General features: G+C 46.8%; 1 protein-coding gene across 1 annotated transcript; it reads left to right on the top strand.

Moving 5' to 3' along the window:
* Nucleotides 1–514: 514 nt before the first annotated feature.
* On the top strand, nt 515–19,240 carry ahi1 (Abelson helper integration site 1). The gene is made up of 27 exons (XM_036542176.1): nt 515–591; nt 2,852–2,919; nt 3,565–3,689; nt 4,050–4,654; nt 4,946–5,121; nt 5,538–5,724; nt 6,143–6,335; nt 6,701–6,796; nt 6,898–7,080; nt 7,589–7,741; nt 8,065–8,197; nt 8,791–8,914; nt 9,803–10,032; nt 10,654–10,760; nt 11,374–11,492; nt 12,018–12,148; nt 12,672–12,812; nt 13,506–13,696; nt 14,070–14,112; nt 14,258–14,325; nt 14,775–14,880; nt 15,561–15,619; nt 16,125–16,187; nt 17,208–17,370; nt 17,484–17,578; nt 18,060–18,139; nt 18,341–19,240. Exons 2-27 carry the CDS (start codon nt 2,910–2,912, stop codon nt 18,510–18,512), a joined length of 3,753 nt encoding a protein of 1,250 aa, XP_036398069.1. The 5' UTR covers nt 515–591; nt 2,852–2,909; the 3' UTR covers nt 18,513–19,240.
* The last annotated feature ends 429 nt before the right edge of the window (nt 19,241–19,669 follow it).

The raw sequence follows: 19,669 nt of genomic DNA, 5'->3' as shown, positions 1-19,669 counted from the left end.
TAACGTGTTTTACATAAACGTTACTAAACATAAAAGCCTTTTCATTATTAATTACAGTTTATGGCTCTCTGTCACACTTTTTCCCGATTTAAATTTTGCAGTCTATCAGAACTCCCGCAGACGCACCGTTTGTGAGCGCTATAAAATAAATGCAGAGGCAGAGATCGGTGAGGGCATGATTCTGCCCAAAGTATTGAATCTAGAATCCCACCCAGCATTTTAAAATTATCTCATAGTTTGTAAACACAACCACGCATATTAGTTGGATGACCTTGGGTCAGCAGGTAACAACGTTAACTCCTACCAGTTAAATGCGGCTTTAGCCAGCATAAAGTAAACGGGCGGTACCTGACGCGCAGGGATTCACGCCCAGCAGTATTTTGATTGGTGGAGAAAGCGCAGAGGTTCACGCCTAGCCTTGTTGTGATTGGTGAAACAAGCGCAGGGATTCACCCCCAGCCTTACTCTGATTGGTGGAGTTGAAGTGTTTGCTCATACGTCGAAAACAGAGGCAGGTCTTTGCCATGTTGTTGTTTGAGATTTGAGAAACCATCGTAACGGGGATAACTAACTAGCTGTCTCCATTCAGAGGTAGGCGGCGGCTTGTTATGGTGTAATGATTGATAGTATTTCAGTAATATTTATTCAGGGGGATTTAACTGTAAAAAATGTAGACTAACAGTACCACTGACATACAATGATGTAATGACAGGTAACGTTAGCTAGCTCCAAGTGTGTCACTGTACTGCTAGCGTTAGCTAGAAACCTAACAGCATGTTTCAATCTGTTACCCTCCTTGACTGTAAAGTTAAGACTTGAGTGAAGCCGGGCGGCTAATTAGCTGCTAATGCGTTCGGTTGTTATTGTATGTAGCAAACTAGCGTTTAACTACTGAGATGTAGTCTATACAACTGTTAGCTAGCTAGACTAGCTACACTAAGACAACTATACAGAAAGTTCCCCAGGGAAATTAGCTACCCATCAAGCTAATTGTAGAAAACAGGTAGCAAATGAAATTTCACTTGCATGCTGTTGCCATCAAGCTAACCAAGCGCATAAAATGAACTGAACTGAAGCTAAGAAAAGCCAGGCGGCAAAAAATAGCACAATGGCGAGAGAATGCGAAACTTTCTTCTTGCAGAACCGTGAACGTTTGCAGCACAAAATGTGAATTCAGTTGGCGAAGACGTTAGCTAGCAGGCTAAAACTGCGTTTGCGGGAGAGCCTCCGTTAGCTATTTGTTTAAAACCGCGACAGGAAGTGACGTAAGCTTGCTGCAATTCGAAGTCGGATTTTGTCAGGACAGGCGTCTGCATGTGTAGATCGCGAATATGCAGATCATTTATTCATATTTTTATGGATAGACTATACTCTAGCTACGTAACTATTGATAATTGTGGCTCGCAGTCGTCTCTCTTACAATGTCACTGTGGTACTTGCCTGCCTATGGGCTAGGACTGACGAGGATGACCGGTGAAGCGTCCTTGGTCCGTATGGTCACAAGGTCTTACTGGCAGCAGACCGCTGTGTTATAGCTCACGGTACTTACTGCCTATGATGTGATTTGATTTTGCATTTCTGAAGTGACAGTGCCGCAGTACATTTTCTCTTCTTATTAACATTATCAGTAACCATTTAAGGATTTATAAGCAGTTATCTGGCAATAAATTCAGATAAGCTCTGGAAACCCTCTGACTGCACAGAGCAGAATCCAGACTGGTCGGTCTGCCAGCGGCCCTGGGGAAAACTTTAACAGTGATCCCACAAAACAACCTAATTAGAGGTTTTCTAGACGGAATGTATGTATAGTAAGGGGTTCCCCAGCTAAGCCCTGGTTTTATCCGGGCTTCAGTGAAAAAAGGAGGTGACAAAAGTTGGCGATCAGTTGACTCCTACCAAATCCCAGTCAAGCACTATACCTTGACCGGAGGTTTTGTTATACAGTTGTGTTCAACACATGCATCAGTACCTGTTTAATATTAGCTTAGTATTACAGCACATTTTTCAGTATACACCTAAACTTTACATAATTACAGACAGCATGTTAATTAGCCAGAGCTGTATTTATAAAACTGTTTTTCAGATGCATCTTGCAACCTAGTCGCTCTCACAGAGTAAAATTGACTGTCACAAGAGGTACCCTCACCCAAATTTAAGCACCAGTAGAAATAGGTAATATGTAAATGGTACGCTGCGACATCATCATGAATAATGTGATGTAATCTTATAGAGGTCATTTGATTTAAATGCACATTCGTTGCTATGAAGTACCAGGCTACTTTAAGAGCCGCACAAATGCACACCTTGGAAACGAGTTTACTAGAGGTCGACCTAGAGGCCTGTGGATTTTTTTAAAGGAAATACATTTAGGTGTAGATGTGGTGGTAACATAACTTCTCCATGCAACAAGCAGCAAAGCTTTGAGTAGACCACACTCTGCAGTTAAATGATCTTGCGCCTATTAAAAATAAAACTAAACACAGCCAGTTCTGGTATCCTGACCTGTAGGTGCCGATATGCTGAAAAATGCAAATATCCCAATATGCTGCCCAGCCTATTCATCGGTTATCCTCAAAGGACAATGTTTTCATGGGAAATAAATCTTTGTCATTAACTTTGTCAGACACATTTGGGTGTTTTTCTCTATCTAACAAGAACAGTGAAAATCAATTTTAATTTTATAAGACTACACAGTTGCTAGAGAATTAATCTAGACAAGAATTGTGAATTCACACAAATTTTATGGACAAATTACTTAAATTTGCATAGCTGGGCTTAAGCCTTATGCCTTATGGGAAATCACTTCTCTGTGCATTGTGGGAAACAAGTATCTTCCTTTTTTAACTCTCAGGTGAGTTTGGCTTTGAATGGACACTGCAGCAGTATGAGTATCTTTTCAGCATTTGAAGATGCCAGCAGGTGAGTTTTACATCCTGGCCCTCTCACGTTATCCACAGCTTCTACAAGCAACACTGACACTCCTTCTACAACACATCTGATCAGGAAGCAGCACTGAATGCTAATTATCACTCAAATGCTCATGATAGTGTTTTTCCTTTTTATTTTTGCCAGTGGAAATTCTGTACTGGATGTAGGTAGTCCACTTGCAAAGCAGAACACAGCTGTGATAAGGAATTAGACTGAATTACAATAACCTGATTTTAGCACAGTATTTCTTCCACAGACGCCATACTCACATTGGTAAAATTCCCGGTGCTGGGCAAAAGGAGACACATAATGTAATGTAATGTAAGGAGTGGTACCTGCACATACCTGTAGCTCTCGCAATGTCTTTATTGCATGGATGAACATGCAGTTGTGCAGTTGTACCTGTGAAAAGGTTGCGTGCCACCAGCTTTCGCTCCATCCTGCGATTAAGACATTTGTAGGAGCTACAACAATGTGCATGTAATGCTCCTTCATAATTGGCACTGCATTATATGTTGTGTAATGCATATAAGGATCCAGTGAGAGTGAGAGCCTCAGTAAGAGAGGGTACCATCAGAAGGCAGTGAGAGATGGAAGCAGTTATCAGTTTATCACAGCTGTGTTTTCTGTCTGTAGGAGAAAGTGAAGCTAGAGCGAAGACCAAGGCCAGATTTGATGAGGTTTTGAAGAGATACACCGATGCCCAGTCACAGAAGAAATCAGCCAAGAAGAAGGGAAATAAACCTGAAGAAAGCATAGTAGTAAGTAGCATCAGTTGTACAGGATTTGTGCTGTGTGTTTTTTTTTGTTTTATTTTTTGTGACCTTCTTGCTGTGCAACAGCCCAGTTTGGACTGATTACTCTTGCATTGCTTGGTGTTTTTTATCCTGCTGGTGTAGAAATCCACTCAGCGTTTATGGACCAAGCCATAGACAAGCTCTTCTACTAAGCAGAGCGCTCAAAGCACTGCCTAGGGATATGTGTAGATGTAAACCTGGCTGTCAGTGTTTGACAGTTCTCAGTTTTCTTGTATGTGACTGAGTGAGTATACCCCCTCTCTTCCTCTCTTTTTCTCTCTGCCTGTCTGTCTCTTTCTGTCTTTCTCTATCTCTCCCTCTCAGCTTGAGACCTTGAGGAAAAACCTTGACCTCTCTAAGGGCACCGAGGACGATGAGACCGTCTTTAACAACACGTACCGGCCGGAGGAGGGCAGCCCCCGATACAGTAAGAACAGGCTGCGGGAGAGGGAGCTGGTGGAGAAGGCCAACAATGAGCGTGCTGTGGGAGAGGATGCTAAGCGTGCCAAGAGCAAGCGGAAGAGTGCAAGGGCGCTGCCAGAGCTGCCGGCAGAGGACGACGCACCCCGTTACATTAGCCGGACCGAAGAGGAGGATGATGGGAAGGCCCGGGCCTCCAAGCTGAAAGCTGTGGTTGAGGAGGACAGTCTGGGGCGGAAACCGGGGAAGTCGAAGAAGGGGAGGGGCAAAGGGTCAGGGGAGGGCGGGGCCAAGAGGGAGGAGGCGGAGTTAGACCCGGAGGACGAGCTCCTCCAGGAGTACCAGCAGCAGATCGCTGAGGAGGAGGAGCGAGTGGTGCGGAGAACGGCCCGCAGGAAGGCGACCGAGAGGCAGCCGAGCTCAGCCGATCAGGGGGTAGTGCTGAACAATGAGGCTGAGAAAAAGAAGAGGAAGAAGCTGAGGTCACAGGAAGCCGAAGGGGAAGCTGGGTAATGTGGACATGGGTGGGAAATCCAACTTAAAAGACTAACAGCAACATGCCATCCATTGCAGTGAAAATATACATGATTTAATACATGTGTGGGTAAAACATTTTTTACGTGTATTCTGAAATATTTTAGATGATGCTGGAGGGTTTTGTAAGACAACTATGGTTAAGCTATTGCCCATGGGAAAAGGAAAAAGTGAATTGATCTTAGTGCTGATTGGTTGGCAGTGAAGCATGACAGGCATCCTCTGCTGTGTGCTGCCTCAGCTCTAACCTTGTTTCCGTCTTTCAGTCCGGAGTCAGGGGAACAGGAGGGCAGTCAGCCAGGCCAGAGGAAGTCTAAACAGAAGATCTCCTCGGATGCAGAGGGGGAGGGGCCGAGAGGACGAACGGAAGAGGCGGAGGACGGGGAGGAGGGGGAGGAGCCATCCAAACTCAAAGGAAAAAAGAAAAAGAAACGGAAAAAAGGTAGGCAGCGTGTAACAGAGCATGCCTCCGTGGTGAACCAACCAGAATTCTAACTGCAGGGTTGCAGGTTTGATAAATAAATAATTGGTATAAATAAATAATAAATAAATAATAAATTGGTAAATTTCCAGCTGTACAAACGGATAATATAGAAAATGTAGGATGCCTTGGTTAAGGGATTCTGTTCAACAAATAAAAAGGAAATGTTCAGGTATCATCATGTAGAGAAACGGATGTTTTTAGGTAGCAGTTGAAATTGGGGAATATGAGTTGATATTTTTCAGAGCATTCAGCAGCTCAAAGCCAGGCACATGCTTGTCCCCAGACCCTCGTTTCTTTTGAGAGAGAGACATTTTCTGCTCTGTAAACCCCCTGATACCACATCTGTCTGTCTGTCTGTCTGTCCCGGGCTGCAGAGGTGAAGGAGGATGGCGAGGGGGAGTCGGAAGGCCCTCAGAGGCCTGTGTTTGACGACAGCCTGGTCCTGGGCGTCTACGTCCACCGGACGGATCGGCTCAAGACAGACCTGATGGTGTCCCACCCCATGGTCAAGGTGCACGTCATCGACGAGGCCACAGGTCACTACGTGAAGAAGGAGGACAGGTGAGTCGTTTCACACCCTGCAGGTGAACCGAAGGAGACGAGTCTGGCAAAAGCTGTGACCATAACCTGTAGCACTATACGTCACAATAATATAAAGTAATGCAAGGACAGTGTATTGTGGTACAACCACACAATTGATTATATATACATCTGCATGTATTTCCAAATGAATTGAAAGTGGGAAAAAGACTTACCAAAAATGTTATGTTACATCTAATCCAACTGTATGATTAACAAATGAATGTGACTGATATGGATGAGAATGTAGAACAGCCGGTGACCGTTCGCGTCGGTTGGCTTGACTGTGTAATGCTTACGACAGCTTACGCAGCTTTATGTAGAGTTCTTCATAGATAGCGTTGCTAGTATTTCTGTGTGTAAGCCGTAAGGCTCTGTTTATGCCCCCTGTTCCCCACAGCCATCGGCCGGTCTCCTCGTTCTACGAGCAGGAGAAAGTGGAGCACATCCTTCCCATCATGACCCAGCCGTTTGACTTCAGGAAGCACAAATCCACCATCCCCGAGTGGGAGGAGCAGATCATCTTTAACGAGCGCTTCGGCTACTTTCTGCAGAGTGACGCGGAGAGCCCCAGAGTCATGCTGTTCTTTGAGGTGAGGAGCCTGACGGACTGCAGGAGGGTGGGAGTATTTCAGCTGGACTTTGCTGCTGAGGGCCAAAGGGTGCTGATGTAGTGCTACATTGCATGGTGCAGTTATGCGATGTTGAAAACTACAGCAGAGTCGAGTGGCATCAGGGATGTAAAGTATGTGCCATCGGTATTTCTCAGGTCAGAGAGTTGGAATTAGAATCACTCTTGGGGTTAAAGGTGAAGTCATCCAAAATTTGTTACAGGAGCATGGCTTAAGCTGTGCAGACATTAAGTACTTCTGCTTCTCATTCGCTGGACACAGTGCTTTCGCTGCGTAAGTGTGCATTTGTGTATTTCAATTTGCATTTGTGTATTTGAATTCTCCAGATCCTGGATTTCATGAGCATGGATGAGGCGCGGGCGAACCTCGAAGTGGACCACCACGAGCGGGGTTTTCGCAAAATCGCCTGGGCGTTCCTGAAGGTACGGCTCAGGAAACATTGCGCTATAAACTGGGAATAACGTTAAAGTCGGAGTCAGAGCAGGGCGGAGGAGCGCTCTCACTGTGGTCCCCTGTCCCGCAGCTGGTGGGGACCAACGGCGTGCTGAATGTGGACACTAAGCTGAGGCTGCAGCTGTACTGCCCGCCGCGGGCCAGGAAGCAGCCGCACACCGTGGAGGTAGTGGAGTGGTGGAGACGCTACCCCAGGAACCGCTACGCCTCCACGCTCTACGTCACTGTCAAGGGCCTGAAGCCGCCCGAACATGTGAGCTCCTGCCCCTCCTCATCTTCCTCGCCCTCTTCCTCCCCCTCCCCCTCTCCCTCCTCCTCTTCCTCATCCTCCTCTCCTGACCTTCCTCCTCATCTTCCTCCCCCTCCTCTTCCACAATGAGATCCTCAGAGATCCTCAGAATAATGGCACTGTGCAGACACAAAATCGCTCCTGCTGTTCTTGTCAAGGTGACATTTTTTGATCCCACCATTATTTCACTTGTGCTTTACTTATTTCCAGCTGCTTGCTTCACTTACAGTCATTAAAAGTCATTTACCGATTCAGATTTCCCTGAACTTAGCTGACAGCAGGGTGTAATTCAGTACATAAAGAGCATATATGAGCGTTAAGTCCTGTGTGAGTGGTTATCATAGCAGTGTGCACACTGATATGTATATAGAGCATATATGAGTGTGAGTCCTTGTTTGAGTGGATTATCATGCCGCTCTGAGTGTGTGCAGCAGACGTGTCAGCGCCGTGTGTCCCCCCCCCCCCCCCCCAGGTGGACCCCAGCGTGCGCTCCATGATGGCCCTGCAGCAGGAGCGTGGCAGCACCTCCTACAGCGAGCTGCAGAGCGAGGTGCTCCGGAAGAGCGCCCTCCAGCTGCAGGAGGCCAAAGCCGACATTGTGAGGTGGAGCCGTGCCCCAGGACAGGTGAACCGTGCCCCTGATACCGTCACACCTTTCATCCGTGTTGAGTGTTGAATCCACTCTGCACATTCTGCAGTCAGTGTGCTCAGCTCCGGTGTGCCTGTAGTCCTCTGCATTCACACTGTCTCCAGCAGGGGGCGATCAGTGGAAGTCCCATTTCACATATGAGCCCTGCAGTGTGAACAGAATCCATTTCGAGTGATGAGGTGAAGTTTTCACCACGGGCTCAGATTGAGCGTAAAGCCTGTGTCTGGGGCCAGGGCTGTCCGAGCAGCTGCCTGAAACGGGGCGGTCTCTTACGCGGGTCTCCCTCGTCTCTCCGCCAGGTCTGCCGGATCCCCAACAAGCCCATGCTGTCGCTCCGGGGGGGGCAGACGGGCTGCTTCACGCTGCGCTTCTCCCCCGATGGCAGAGCTCTGGCAGCCGCCTGCGCCGACCGCGATGCCTTCCCCGTCATCGGTAAGTGCCCCGTCGCCAGGGCCCTCGCCACAGCAACGCCACGCACACTACATTAAACGCCTGCTCCTGTTATTGCATTTCACCAAAGAGAATGCAGGCAGAAATGGCATAAAGGGTGGAAGAGAGACAGGCAGTCGCATCTGATTGGCCTGTCACTCATAAAGGTTTGTGTCTGCTAAATGTCAATAGTGTAATAATGTAATGTGTCGTTTGGTAGGGGTTTAGGGTGTTAGGCTTTGTGCACCCCATAATGGGTGGAATTATCATGGGGTGACGATGACTCACTGATTTTGGTCATTTAATTGGTTTATGTGAGTTCCTCATGCTCAACAGGCAGCTACATCCACAATGGAGTCACAGTGTATGACTTCACCATTACCGCTGTTCAGAACTCGATACCTGTGTAAGATCTATCCATGTCCATGTGCAGGAAATGCCAGCAGATCTCTGCTGTTAGTAAGAAATAAACAGGGCGGTTAATAGCAAAATAGGCATATAAGTACTGCACTTGGGTTGGAAGAGAGTAAACCGAAAATCTTTTTTGTACATTTACAACACTGTTTGATGCTCATTGCTTCCCTTTTTTGTGCCAGTGTATGAGATCCCATCAGGCAGGGTTCTGACTGCCTTCAATGGCCACCTCAGCATCGTGTACGATCTCTGCTGGTCCAGAGACAACCTCACGCTGCTGTCTGCATCATCTGATGGCACGGTCAGGTAAAGATCCTCACGCGAAATCTATGGAGGGGGATCAATACTCTGGGGAGGAGAGATGAATGCATTTATATAAGTTTGCAGTCGCTGACAGAATAAGATTCGAATCACTGACTTGTCGTTAGGAATACAGAGTTCCATTGTGGGCCCTAGTGTTTCATTGATGTTGGAATGTCTCCAGTCAGTACTTTGGATTTTAATAACCATCAGTGAGATAACATATCTCTTCTACATGTCTTTTGGGACAAAAGCATTGGGCGTGGCTAAATTAATTGGTGAATGAACACTGTAGTTTATCTAATGAGCAGCACTTGTGTAAAGAGTACTTGTTGAAAAGTGCTTGAAGTTCAGTAGTACACATTGAGGACGTATGGGGTCCACGTCGACAGTAGACAGCATTTTTAATCTAAAAGAAACCTAAAATGCAAGTCACATTGAAGGGACCACCAGGCTAACACTCATCTAGACAGTTATAAGTGACTGGAGGGCTACTTAAAGTACTTGATGGAGTTGAGTAGTGCCGTGTTTCCCAACCCTGCTCCTGGAGGCACACTGTCCTGCATATCTTCTATGTATCCTTCCTGCTTGACTAAATCAGGTGTGCTCAGCTAATCAAAAGTGCCACTGATGAGTTCAGTCAGGTAGGTAGAGCAGGGATAGATAGAAGATATGCAGGACGGTGTGCCTTCAGGAGCAGGGTTGGGAAACGCTGGAGTAGTGAACACTGAAAAAAGACCAGAAGGGATCCTCATCAGCAGTGAAGGCAGACTCCCGTTTCTTTATTTCCATACTAAGCCACCGATCCAAAGAATATTTTGCATGAGGCTTTAGTTCAGTTTGGAATTTCCGTCTCCCACAAACCCCGGCTGACGAGCCCCCCTGCCTCCCCAGAGTGTGGGACGTGGAGCGGATGGACAGAATCGCCCGGAAGGTTCTGCCGCACCCCTGCTTCGTGTACTGCGCGCGGTACCACCCGTACGCCCAGAACCTGGTCGTGACGGGCGGCTACGACGGCCTCCTGCGGGTCTGGAACCTCAGCGTGCGAGACGTGAACGGGCAGCTGCTGCAGGAGCTGGAGGGACACAGCAGCTTCGTCAATGCCCTGTGTTTCGACGCGGAGGGTACGGCCCGCCCCCGTCCCAGTGCCGCTGCCCCAAACTGCCCCCCTGCTGTTCCATGCACAGTCAACTCCCTGTAACTGCATAACGTACATAAATATACATTTATGTTGCATATAAATATGGATAAGAGTGTCTGCTAAATGCCAGCTGTGTAAGGCGTTAGTTAATTGCATCCTTCAGTTACGTAGTATGGAGCTGGGCATGGTTTAATCCCACGTTCTTAACTTACTCCTGTTAAGGCCATACTCTGCTTAAGGGCATAATATTTTGTTTAATAGTGTCACACAAGGGTTGTGATATTTGTTTTGTCAAATGGTCCTCATTTGCTTAACATTTTTATAACCACTGCCGTTTCCACAGAGCACCATTGTGGCTGCATTACAGAGCCTAGAGTCACTTGCAGTATATAGTGTCTGTCTAATATTTTAACTCAATTTCTGATTTCTAATAATTTAATTCAGTTGTATACAGAAAAATATGTGTGTATATATATATATATATATATATATATATATGTGTGTGTCATATTATGGTGAAGAGCACATCATGTTGGAGCCCCAGGCGGATGTCACCCCCAGCCCGCTGGAGGTGACACGGCCGTGCCCCTGTCTCTCCCCTCAGGACTGCGGATGTTCTCCGGGGACAACGTGGGGCTGATCATGGTGTGGAACACAGCCGTGGATCAGCGCTCCCCGAAGCACCCCACCCAGCTGTGGAGCATCGAGAAGGTGCCTGCCGTGTTCAGCCTTCGTGTGTTCAGTATTTGTGCTCTGTGCTGTGTTCAGGTTTTTTACGTTTTACGACCGGTCGTGCTGAAGTGTAATACCTTTGAGATTTCAAAATCATGGGCGGTGGACTGGCTGTTACTGATGTAGTGGCCTCAAAGTGGACTCGCTCACTCATTCCACTTGCAGAGGAGTCGCTGCTTAGGCTCTGTGAAATAAACCAGGTTTTGACAGTCATTGATAGGATCTCAATCAGAATGCAAGTCCCTTTTTATAAAATACAATGGAGCTACTACAAAGGTACTACATATGTTCAAAAGCTACTACACTTCTCTGTCCCATATGACGTTAGATTAAAATAGCCATATGCTGTTTGGTGGCATATATCTTTGCGTGCCAGCAATTTGTATTTAAAATAGCTTAATCCTCCCAGGTGTCTTGTGTTGAAATTGATTCTCAAGATGTTCCACGCAGCCAGACAGTTTCCAGGAAGGATGTGGTGTGTTTTGAACAGTCCTGGAATGTATCTGCATTGTCCACACGTACTGCTGAAGTTTCAAGCAGAACGCAGCAGCCATGATATCTCTGGGAACAGAGTCTGTTCTCTCCTACCCAGGAAATCGAGGAGGCCGATCTGAAGGGTGTTCCCATCAACACGCTGGAGGTCCACCCGAATGGGCGTCGGCTCCTCATCCACACCAAGGACAGCGTGGTGAGGGTCATGGACCTGAGGATGTGAGTATTCTGAGAGGAACATTCGCCAGCATTTCAGTAACATGTATATGAATGGCTCATTTATGTGTAGAGTCATTGTCGCCGTGTTAAAACAAGTGACCCCAAATATCAGGAAGACATTGTTAAATCTGTCAAAATGTATTGCATAAATCAGGAAACAAATACTTTGTTGTCATTTTTGTATCTATTATATATGTATATATAGGAGAGTGTACATAAAATTAGAATTGAGTTTGACAGTATATGAGAAAAACTGTGTATTAAAGTAGCAGTAATTTATGTTAGCCTTGTTTTGTTATTTTGAGATCTTCATAGGAGTATGAATACATTGTATCCCCATACATATCAGTACATACATCTTGATATATCAACCTATTGGTATAGATGGATACATGTCCAGTCAGCCAGCAATAGCTAGCCTTGCAGTGTGATGCAGTGCAGTGTGTGTGTGTGTGTGTGTGTGTGTGTGTGTGTGTGTGTGCGCGCGTGCGTGCGTGTGTGTGCGTGTGTGTCTGTATCCCACAGCCTGGCGGTGAAGAAGTACACTGGAGCCACCAACTACAGAGAGAGGATCCACAGCACCTTCAGCCCCTGCGGGAGCTTCCTCTTCTCCGGCAGTGAGGACGGGATGGCCTACGTGTGGAACGCAGAGACAGGTCAGACCCTGCCCCGCCTTGCCACACCCGGCCTCGCCCTGTCACGCCCCGTTTCCCCCTTCCTGCTACGCTCTTCCCTCACCTGCCACACCCTGCCCTGAATGCCACGTCCCACCCCACCCATGAACTCCCAGCCCCACCCTCTTCATCCTGTCACACCCAGCCCAGCCCCACCCTGCCTGGCCCTGCCCCGCCCTGCACCCGTCTACCCCATCCTGCCCAGCCACGCCCACCTGTTGAACAATTGTGAGATTTAAAAGGAGATATTCTGGACAAACTTGTGGCAAATAAATATGCAGTTTGACTCCACTGTGGTTCAGCTTTGCTGTTTTTAAATATCTGTTCCTGCAATTCATTTTACTTCAGAGTAAGCCGGAGAAAGAAAAAAACAGGTGCTCAGAATTGCATTGCAAACACTTTAATTAAAAAAAATTGTATTAGAAGCAGTACAGCTGGCTTTCAAGCAAGATCCCAGCAGTCATGGCAACCGAGTCACATAACACGTTTGTTTCCCGGGACACAGGTGACCAGGTGGCCGTGTACTCCGAGCTGTGCTACCCCACGCCGCTGCGAGACGTTGCCTTCCACCCCCACGAGAACATGGTGGCCTTCTGCGCGTTCGGACAGAACCAGCCCGTGCACATCTACCTGTATGACCACAAAGGTGACACGCAAGGACCGTCACATCCTTCACCTGCGTTCCACAGCCCCCTCCAAGGATACTTACGTGGCTAAAGTCACACCTTTTACACACCTGTATGGTAGTGCTTCACAGGGTGCGGTCAGCCATGTTTAATGGATAGACATCTTCAGTGGTTATATTGCATTTTTGTAGCCGGAGCTCTTATAGAGAGCAGCTTACATACCTTATCATTTTCACATGTTGTCTGTATATACAGCTGGATAATTACTGAGGCAATTCAGGTAAAATACAACAGCAGTGCACCCACCTGGGAATCAAACCACCAAATCAGCACTTTTGGGTAAATATCCTTACTGCTAAGTCACATTTCTGCAGCAGTTCAGTGCCTCGCAGTTGTTCTTGGTAAACAAGACTTTCTAACTGGTAATTCATTTAATTAAGTAACAGCTCCACAATGCAGATAAACTGGAATAGGTTTGTGTCGCACGTAGTTGGTGTGAATTAGTGTGATTTATATGATTTTATATGTTATTAAACTGGTTTGACATGCCTTCTATTTTTCAGTCAGGAATGCTGAGTCAACAACAGTTGTATATGGAGGATGACCATACCACTTTTGTGACGAAAATCATGAATTCTTGTATGTCTGTCTGTCTGCCTGTCTCTCTGACTATCTACCTGACTGTCTGTCTCTGTCTGACTACCCGCACACAGTCACCCAGATGGAGGTGGAGACCATGAAGGGCACGAGCAGGGCGGGGTCGACGGACACCAAGACGGGCAGGAGCTCGGCCACCCTGGCAGCGTTCCAGGACCCCACCGCGCCTGCCATGGACCGTTTCGCCAGCGCGGCGCGAGTGACGCTCAAGATGCAGCAAGTCAAACAGAAGCTCGACTCGGTTCTGGTGAGCCCTGGTGGAATTCTTACCTACTTTAGGTGCTTTTATCCAGAGCGACTTGCATAGGTTACAGTTTTGACATGTTAACCATTTATACAGCTGGATATTTACTGAGGCAGTTGTGGGTTAAGTACCTTTGCCAAGGGTACAGCAGCAGTGCCTCATTAGGGAATGGAACCAACAACCTTTTGGTTACAAGCCCTGCTCCTTTTCACTGTGCTACACTGCCATCCAGATGGACGTTTCCATGGAAATGTTTTGTAATTCGCACTGACGGGACGTCCTTAATTTTGTTTTTTGCTTGCATGTTGAAACCCTCCAGCACATTGACCCACACACAATGTCTGACACATTTCCTGTTGGATTCTTTCATTTTTAGGCTCCCCACCCGAATCTCTCTGTGGACTACATGTATGATCAAGGTATTCCATATTACATCTTGGTTTCTGATATCTCTGTCTTCATTAGGAGAACATGCTCTGAGTTGCTGAAAAATATTCACTGTACATCCCTAACTTTAAAAAGAAGTAGACGTTTGAATAATGTAGTTGATGTACATTCACGCAGGTGGCGTTTCGGACATGGGGAGGGACCTCAGCCTCTTGACTGGAGGGGCCAGTGCAGTCATTAACACTGTGAGTCACCCCGGTCACCCACAGTGAAGCGGCTTCTCCAGCACCCCTACTTCACAACCAAATACACAGGACATGCCTCTGCATGTGTATACATACAGACATTATTCCTAAAAGTTTACTTTAATTTAATTTATTTATCTTCTTATGATGATGGTGGTCAGTGTCATAATAATAACACTTGCAAATAATTATGTTAATTATTAGAATGATGCCACAGATCAAAGAATATAAAAATGTTCCAATATCTGTCTCCTCCTCTCTCTTCTCTTCCTGCGTGGGGAGGATCTTTCCTTCTCTTTTTCTGTTTTGGGAAGGATTGCTGCTTCTCTTCCTGGCTGGGAAGGATCTCTTTTTTTTCTCTTCCTGTTAGAGAAGGATCTCTGCTCTTCTTCCTCTCTCTTGCAAGGAATGATCTCTGTTGTATCTCCCTTTGGTGTCTGCTGTTACAGATGGGCTCCAGTTTCTCTCTGCCGGCACCATCGCTGCTGTCTCCACACTCCAAGCACCGTCTAACCAGCACTCTCCTCCCCCCTCCCGCCCTGACCGGCCAGTCCAGTGAGTAGCACTCTCCATGCGGGTGACTGACCGTCAGCATGCCCCTCTCATGCAGTCCGGACAGAGGTCCCCAGGGACTGAAAGGTTGTCCGGGCTCTCTGTACACGCACACAAAGGAACTTAGGAGCATTAGGGTGGTGTTAATATTTCTCAGTTTATATTTTGGTTATATTTCAGTCCTGTACATTTACATTTATTCATTTAGCAGACGCTTTTATCCAAAGCGACTTACATAGGTTACAGTTGTTTTACAATGTTATCCATTTATACAGCTGGATATTTACTGAGGCAATTGTGGGTTAAGTACCTTGCCCAAGGGTACCGCAGCAGTGTCCCAGTGGGGATCGAACCTGCAACCTTTTGGTTACGAGTCCTGCTCCTTAACCACTATGCTACACTGCCGCCCTGTACCTCCTACTGATTTTAGCATGTGCATGTGGTCATTCATGTTGTTGGCTCCATGGCAAATTACTGCAGCTGCTCCAGTTCGGCTGGTCACGGATAGCACACGATAGCTCCACACATTCTGATGGGCTGCCTAACAACCTCAAGAGCAGGGTGGTCTGTTTTCAGGACTAGACCAGGCATGTCGTACAGGTAGATATTTACAGCACTGCCAGACTGGACAGCGTTTGTAGCGGGTTTTATTCTGCTCATCGTGACTCCTCCTCTCTCTGCAGCCGGTTTCAGCCCAGTTGGCCAGCGGCTCGGCCGGGTGCCGTCTTTGCGAGTTCAGACGGTAAGACACCACGCCACACTACCGCTGCCGTATCAACTGAGAGGTGCTCTTTACATTATTGGTATTTGTTCAGTTATTTTTTGCTTCAAAGGAGACCTGAGACGTTTGCTGAAAAGAGAGAATGCCTTATGTTTTAGCTTTTAACTTTTGTTCTGAGAACATGAAATTGATTTACTTTTCTTGAATATATGAATTTGATCACTCATAATCAGTAATCAGACATCATAGTGGGTTTGTCATTTATTAAACTTAATTTGGAGAATGAGTGTATAGGGGAAATGTTCGCCTTTCTGCAGGCCACATCTGTATGTGTGCGTAGCCTTCCTTTTGGTTGTGTAATACAGGCCTAAAACAAAAGGCAAGGGTATAAATGAGATGAAAGAGAGATGATTTATGCGAAAAATAAACATGTTAAAATGCAGATGGCAGCAGCCGGGGTGGCGTCCTCATACAGGTATAACCCTGTGTTTGCTGGTGCCTGACACAAGATTCATTTCCTCCACAGAGCTTCAGTGATCAGTCTGCCCTTCGAGTGGAGACGGATTCTCTCAATCCGGTCCAGCAGACGGTGAGTTCACATGTCATCTGTTACCGTCTTCCACAGAAAAGTCTGACTTTTCCTCGCTCAAACAAAGCAGTTACTGTGGCTTCAGGATCTCTGAGCAGATGTGTGCTGCAGTAATGTTCTGGCCAGGTGCCGGGTTTTTGTTCCTGTTGAGGAAGATAATGCAGAGTTTGGGCTTTTCAGCTTCCTCCTCATGGGATGTTTGATTCGGTCTTTGTTTCGTAACTGTTAGTTTAATGGTCAGCAGTTAGCCAGTGTGCCATATCTTGGTATTTCCTCAAACTGTCCCCTTTCACCAGAGAGGTTTTTTTTTAAACCCTGTATTGTGAAATGCAAAGTGTGTGTGATATATAGCTAACTCTTCAGTGTTACAGACTGAAAAGTCATATACAGATTAGAGACAATGTATAATGTCAGTAATATGAAAAAAGTATAGCAGATTGCAGGAGTTTATCAGCTCACCTTCCTGATTGAGTAGAGAGCAGAATATTGTGTGGTTTTTTAGTTCTTGTGATATCGACTTTGACCTGCTCCACTTGCCCACCGGATCTGACCCCACCCCACCCCAGTCTCTGCTGTAGATCTGCAGTGGGAGTGGGTGCAAGACTCCTCCCCCTTCTCTCTCTTCCTCCCTCTTTCTCTCTCTCTCTCTCTGCCTCCCTCTCTCCCTCTCTCTCTGCCTCTCTCTCTCTCTCGCTTTCTCTCTCTCTCTCTCTCTCTGTCTCTCTCTCTCTCTCTCTCCCCCTCTCTCTCTCTCTGCCTCCCGCTCTCTCTGTCTCTCTCTCTCTGCCTCCCTCTCTCTCTCCCTCTCTCTCTCTCTGCCTCCCTCTCTCCCTCTCTCTCTCTCTCTCTCTCTCTCTCTCTCTCTCTCTCTCCCTCTCTCCCTCTCTCTCTCTCTCTCTCTCTCTCTGCCTCCCTCTCTCTCTCCCTCTCTCTCTCTCTGCCTCTCTCTCCATCTGTGGCACATCCCTCTCTTCTCCATCTGTGGGATAAAACCATGTCCCTCTTGTCCCCCTGGTTCAGGTCGTGTCCCTGTACGACTACAGCGCCAACCGTTCAGACGAGCTCACGGTTCGCCGCGGTGACATCATCCAGGTGCTCTACAAAGACAACGACAACTGGTGGTTCGGGCGGCTGGCGAACGGACAGCAGGGCTACTTCCCGGCCAATTACGTGGCGGATGAGAGTAGGCGGGGCTTCTGGGTTTTTTCTACCATGCCGTTTGGTCTCTTTCGTTTCGTTGGGGCACGGGAGTGGTGGCAGGGCACTGAGCCGTCTCCGTGGCGACCTGTGTTTCAGGGGGACTGGAGGACGAGCTTGCACATGCCATAGAGGGAGAGAGCGTGCGGTCGGAGCGGCTGAGCCAATCAGCTGGCAGATCCACCCCGACAAAGGTAGACACTACAGCACCAAAACTGCCTGCCTCCGCTTGTTAACCTCTCTTTGTACCTGTCTCTCACCTGTGTCCCCTCTCTCTGTACCTGTCTCTCACCTGTGTCCTCTCTCTCTGTACCTGTCCCTCACCTGTGTCCTCTCTCTCTGTACCTGTCTCTCACCTGTGTCCCCTCTCTCTCTGTACCTGTCCCTCACCTGTGTCCCCTCTCTCTGTACCTGTCTCTCACCTGTGTCCCCTCTCTCTCTGTACCTGTCTCTCACCTGTGTCCCCTCTCTCTGTACCTGTCCCCTCTCTCTGTACCTGTCTCTCACCTGTGTCCCTTCTCTCTCTGTACCTGTCCCTCACCTGTGTCCCCTCTCTCTCTGTACCTGTCCCTCACCTGTGTCCCCTCTCTCTCTGTACCTGTCCCTCACCTGTGTCCCCTCTCTCTCTGTACCTGTCCCTCACCTGTGTCCCCTCTCTCTCTGTACCTGCCGCAGGTGTCAGCAGCGGTCAGTGCTTTAGGGGAGCTGAAGTTCATGTCTGAGCAGGACACCGATGCAGAGTCCGCCGTCCTCCCGTGAGTCAGAGTGTCACCTTACTCACGTCATCTGTCCTGAGCACACACACACACACTCACACACTCTCACTGCTGAAGCTGCAGCATGCACACAGTCTCCCTGCTTAAGCTGACTGCTCCCAAAGTAGACCCACCTCTTGAGGACTGTCACAGCGTGTCATATGATTCCCAAAAAGATGCCTATCTATGCTTGTATTTCAGGGTTCAGAAAAAGAAGAAAAAGGTGAAGAAGACAGAGGCCCCCATGTCGCCTGTCCGAGTGGTCGTGACCAAACCCGATGAACCCAGTACCTCCCTGAAGAAGAAAAAGAAGACCAAGAACAGCGACACACATACGGGACAAACCAACAACGGCTTTGAGCCAGATTACTAGATCCATACATATAGCATTATCTCAAGCGAAACAATAACCTAATCTATTAGACTGAGCAGATAGTGAGCTAGCTACTGAGCAAGCAGATATATTAGTGAGGAGAGAGTGAAGCTTTATGACCTCATAATGGATGGAGCTGTCATGGGTTGCCAATCACTGACTGGTGAGAGCCAATCAGAAGAATTTGCCCACCATGACGTAAGTCAGAGAGTCCCTGATAACATAAACAGGGTCCACCCATTTTGGAGTTCATGAAGCCTCACTCTTCCCATTACTGGGAAAGCATTATATTAAACCTCAGTAATAGAACTTGTGCAAAATAAATACATGCCATACCACAGTGCATACTTTTTCCTCGAAAAAAATTATGGCGGGTGTCAGTTCATTTGAAGAACTAAGCCACGAACAAGGAAGAAGTTTGCTTTTGTAGAGGAAGGGCCAACAGAGAGGTTCTAAGAGCTGTTTTAACCAGGGAGTTTGTGGGAGGAGACACTTAGCTAGAACAGAAGGTAAATGTCAGGTGCTTCAGAATGTCTGTCGTACGAAAGTTTGTATTGATTATGTGGCTTGTGTTATGTTTTCTCTTTTTAGTTGGTGTAATTACTGTCTTATGACACAAAATTGCTTCTTTGTGTATTCTTTTTTTCATTTTGTTTTTAGAATGTAATGCAGTGTATTTTTATAGAGAATTTTATATTTTATACAATAACTTATATTTCTATGACATAATCTGCACTAAATCCGGAGGATGTATTACTATTGACTTTTTTCTAAATTTTGACATTTTGATAAGTGTTTGTATTTGCTTTAAATGTATATTGAAGGAAAGACATTTGTCCACTATATGTGAAGTATTTGCACAATTAAAGAATAACACTATCATGGTACAGATATATTCAGAAGTTAATTAGCCAGAAAAGTGATTGAAATACAGCACTTTAAATGGTGGTGTTTACCAGATAATCGTGCAGTTTGGAAAAAAAATGGTCTAAATATTTCAATTGCCTTGTTGTCATTTTTGTGTAGATACAAAGGTGAAATAATAAAGTAATTCAAAAACATACGTGGCTTTGTGAAATGACATGCAGATGAGTCAGCCCTCACTGCCTGTCAGAAACATAATAGTAGTAAAACATAACAGTAGTAATAATGTTTTT

The sequence above is a fragment of the Megalops cyprinoides genome, chromosome 12 (genome assembly GCF_013368585.1).
Source record: "Megalops cyprinoides isolate fMegCyp1 chromosome 12, fMegCyp1.pri, whole genome shotgun sequence".
NCBI lineage: Eukaryota > Metazoa > Chordata > Actinopteri > Elopiformes > Megalopidae > Megalops > Megalops cyprinoides.
The sequence above is the reverse complement of the archived record's forward strand: the minus strand, read 5'-3'. Positions and strand labels throughout refer to the sequence as shown.

Bases quoted from the DNA above. Each gene is read 5' to 3' on its own strand.
- ahi1 (XM_036542176.1), top strand. The intron at 3,690-4,049 runs GTAAGTAGCATC...TCTCCCTCTCAG, and splicing joins AACCTGAAGAAAGCATAGTA to CTTGAGACCTTGAGGAAAAA. The intron at 12,149-12,671 runs GTCAGACCCTGC...CCCGGGACACAG, and splicing joins CGTGTGGAACGCAGAGACAG to GTGACCAGGTGGCCGTGTAC.